Below are 3513 nucleotides of genomic sequence, written 5' to 3'. Positions count from 1 at the left end.
CCCTCCACTCCTTTGATGTCCATTTTCTTCTCCATCGGTAGCTGCAGATGGGGAGCCTAGGTCATGGATTTGGGGGGAGGATGAGATTGCCTGGTGGGACTCTATCTCCATGCAAACTTGCCCAATACGGATGTAAAACACGTCATTCTTCTCTGCTCGGGGGCCACACTAAAGATGAAAGACTCATTAGAGGCACCAACATTTAGATTTGGCTGGTTCAACCACACAATGACTCAGCCAGGATGTGTTTTCCCTTAATCCCTTTCAATTCTACCCCCACTGAAACAAACCATAAAGTAAAAGAAGCCACTGAAGTCATGAAGTGCCAGGACTCAAGGTGTCATGGGGCTTTGCCGTGCAGCTTTCCTGTGTGGGACAGGGCTCAGGCACCAAAGATGGGCCACGCAGGGGAACTTGGTGATGCTTGTACACAACATAAGAGTGAGGGAAGCTGTGGAAGCAGCAGGTGGAAGCTGTGAGGTGGGGGGGGGAATTTCCTTTCCCTCCCCATTTGGACTCTCCCTGCTCCATGGGCACTGGCTCTGGGATGCTGCCAGCATTCTGTGTGCATCGGCTGTATAACCCACCGTAGTGCTGGGTGCTGGTGCACAGTCCAAACGTACAAAAAGGCTGATTTATTTATGTGTATTCCTATTTAAATAGCGAGTGTAATTAAGCCATGGAACTATTTGGCGGCAGAGCTGCTAGCACAAGGACAGCTGTTCTTCTGAGGGGCATGTGCACGCACTTGCTTTGGTTCAACAGAAATCAATCTGGGGAGCCTGAGGGTGTGGGAAAACAGATCTTAGCTCCTCCTGGTACCTTTTGCCATGTCACGATGTGAAATGAAAGCCCCGACTCCTCTGCTTTGGGTTGCCAGGCTGGGAGCAGTGATGGGCACGATGGGTATGGGACGTGCTGGTGCATCCCTTGGACTGTGGGGAGCAGGGAGAAACAGGGGGCTGCGGCACTCCCCACTTTGGGTCCTGTGTGGAGTAACCAGCTCTCTCTTGGTAGATTCTATGTCATAAAACCTGGATTTTGGGCTCTATTTTACAGTCTACATTAGTGCCACTGCATACTGCATCCTTCTAACAGCTCCCACGCTGTACCTCTGGTCTCAGTTCTGCTTGTGTCACTCACAGGGGAGATTTATCCAAGGGGATTTGATGCCTGTGTGGGCTGATTTTAGTTGTCTGCCGTGGTGCTTGCCTTGGCACACCTGAGGAGCCCAGCTGCTTTGTAGAGAGCCTTTATAATGAGCACTATTCATATCTGCAGCATGCTCGTAACAGCTACTAATCATTTTATTACTCTTTATAATCTATTTAAAGCACAATTAGGAGGAGAAAAAAAAAATCTATACAAAGTTACAGCCGAAAGCACCTTTTAGTTACATTATAAATCCCTGAAAAACAACCATCTATCACGGGATGCGCCGCTCCTCCGCTAGGCTGACAGAAATGGATGCGGATGCGCTACACCGAGGGAGGGCTGGATGGTGGACCTCAGTCGACTCCTCTCAGCCCTTCAAAGCACGACTCCTTCAGGCTCCAGCAGCAGGTAATCACGCAGTGGCTTGGGCACAGGCAGCAAAGGGATAAGGCAATGGCATTTGCTGCCAAACTTGTCCCGGATGGCGGAGCGGCACAAATGCTGCAGGCACCGGACTGTGCCCGCCAGCCGGAAAAGGGACTCGTAGAAGAGCTGGTGCTGCTGCAAAGGGGGAGGAGGGAGAGACAAGAGCATCACTGGGTGGGTTTTGTCCCAGTTAAGCCAAATAAGCCAGAGATACTTTTGAGATGCGGATCTAAGGGGAGGAGGTAAGAAACCCATCGGTGATGTTAAGGGGCCGTTGAGCTGAGGTGGCTCTGGCGAGAAAAAGCTGGATGAGGAATTCTCCTGTGGAAGCACACATGGAGAAAGCCAGCCTCGCTGCAAGGGCTGTTTGGAGAGGATGCTCTCAGCATCCCTGCAGAAAGCCTTAGAGCTGATGTAGAAGAGACCTGCTTGTTTCTAAGACAGGGAAACAAAGAAGCATCGCCCTGTGCAGCCTCAGCTTTTCCTTAGCTTGGAATAAAGACCCTTTTCCCCATCCTCTAGAACCTGCTGAAGAGCTTTATTTGTACTTCAACAGCCGTCCCCTCTTGCAGCCAGGATCATCAAAGACCTGCAGGGGCAAGGCAGCCAGCAGAGATCATTCGGTAGCAGACTGGCTGGACCTGTTGCACATCTGGGGACAAGCTTTTAAAACCAGAAATATGTGGTGTGGGTGCCTGAGCAGTGGTCTGGATCCAGGGTCACTTCCAGATGCTGTGGTTGTATTTTGTTGCAGGGCAGGGGGGGTTTGGTGTTGACGGAGCTAAAGGGATGCAAAGCTCCCGAGATGAACGAGGTGTGTGTGTTTGGTGGTGCTCTGAGGACTACTCCTTTCTTTTTCTTCCCTACCCAAGTGAAGTTTGGGTGGGGAAAACACCTCTTGGGAGGTAAAACCCCCTCCTCAGGGCTCTGCTGTCCCTGCCAAGCCACCAGCTCTGCCTCACCTGAAGCACCTCCTCCGGCACAGCCTCAGCCCACTTCTTGGTGATGGGGATTTGCGAGTAGGAATTGAGGAGGACTTCGATGACCTCCGGCACGGCCGCGCAGGACTTCAGCACCTAGTCATGGGCAATGGGAGGGGGTCAGGCACAGATACCTGTCCCAGAGGGGGACAGTGTCCGTGTGCTGCAGCCAGGGCTTGTCCCACCCCACCAGCGCCCAGGCTGGGATAGTCCCATGTTGGTATCAGGTGGGTGTAGGGTTTGTCCTGGCATGCCCTGGAGATCTTTCTCCCTCTGTGAAGCAGTGGGAAGATCCGCCTTGCTGTGGCCCTTCTTCCTCTGGATGTGGCCCTTGCTTCTTACTTACATTTTTGGCTTGTGCATGATAAGCCAGGATAATACTTTCTTTATTGTTTGATGTAAAATCAATGAAACGTGGAGCCATAAGGCGGCTGCACTGATGGCTGATGCACCAGGCCTGCCTCTGGCATTCCCAGGCAGGAAAACTCCTCCTTTCTGGTCCCCCTCAGCCATGCTGCCTGCATCCTGCCTTTGCCCTGCCTGCTTTTCCCTGCTGCCACACCATGCGGTTGTTGTCACTTCCATCATTCCCAGCAGCATGGCCACCCCAATGCCATGGTCCCCTCTACCTGCCTGGACTGACAGGTTCTCCCAGCTTCTCCCACTCTTCCCAAAGCCACCCATCGCCATTGCCAGGGGCCGTAGCGGGGTGGTTTGGGGGTTACCTTGGTGAAGGCGGGTTTTTCGGGGGCGCGGGGTTGAGCAGCAGCTGGACGGCAAGATGGGGCTGCAGGTCCTGTTTGAAGGCAGCGCCCTGCAGCGCACAGCCCAGCGGGGACACGCCGTTGTAGTCGATGGCGTTGACATCGGCCCCATGCTGCAGGAGGAAACGTGCCAGGCCGGCGTTGGCGGCCCCACAAGCCTTGTGCAAGGGGCTCCTCTGTGCCTCATC

General features: G+C 53.5%; 1 protein-coding gene across 1 annotated transcript; it reads right to left on the bottom strand.

Moving 5' to 3' along the window:
• Positions 1 to 1530: 1530 nt before the first annotated feature.
• LOC104413191 (ankyrin repeat and SOCS box protein 18-like) lies at positions 1531 to 3507 on the bottom strand (the record flags this gene model as incomplete). The annotated part of the gene is made up of 4 exons (XM_010024115.1): positions 1531 to 1716; positions 2544 to 2657; positions 2747 to 2834; positions 3287 to 3507. Coding segments are annotated over 4 exons (609 nt in total), but the record flags the coding sequence as incomplete, so codon positions are not given.
• Between the last annotated feature and the right edge of the window lie 6 nt (positions 3508 to 3513).

The sequence above is a fragment of the Nestor notabilis genome, unplaced genomic scaffold (assembly GCF_000696875.1).
Source record: "Nestor notabilis isolate BGI_N333 unplaced genomic scaffold, ASM69687v1 scaffold19591, whole genome shotgun sequence".
Lineage (NCBI taxonomy): Eukaryota > Metazoa > Chordata > Aves > Psittaciformes > Psittacidae > Nestor > Nestor notabilis.
The sequence above is the reverse complement of the archived record's forward strand: the minus strand, read 5'-3'. Positions and strand labels throughout refer to the sequence as shown.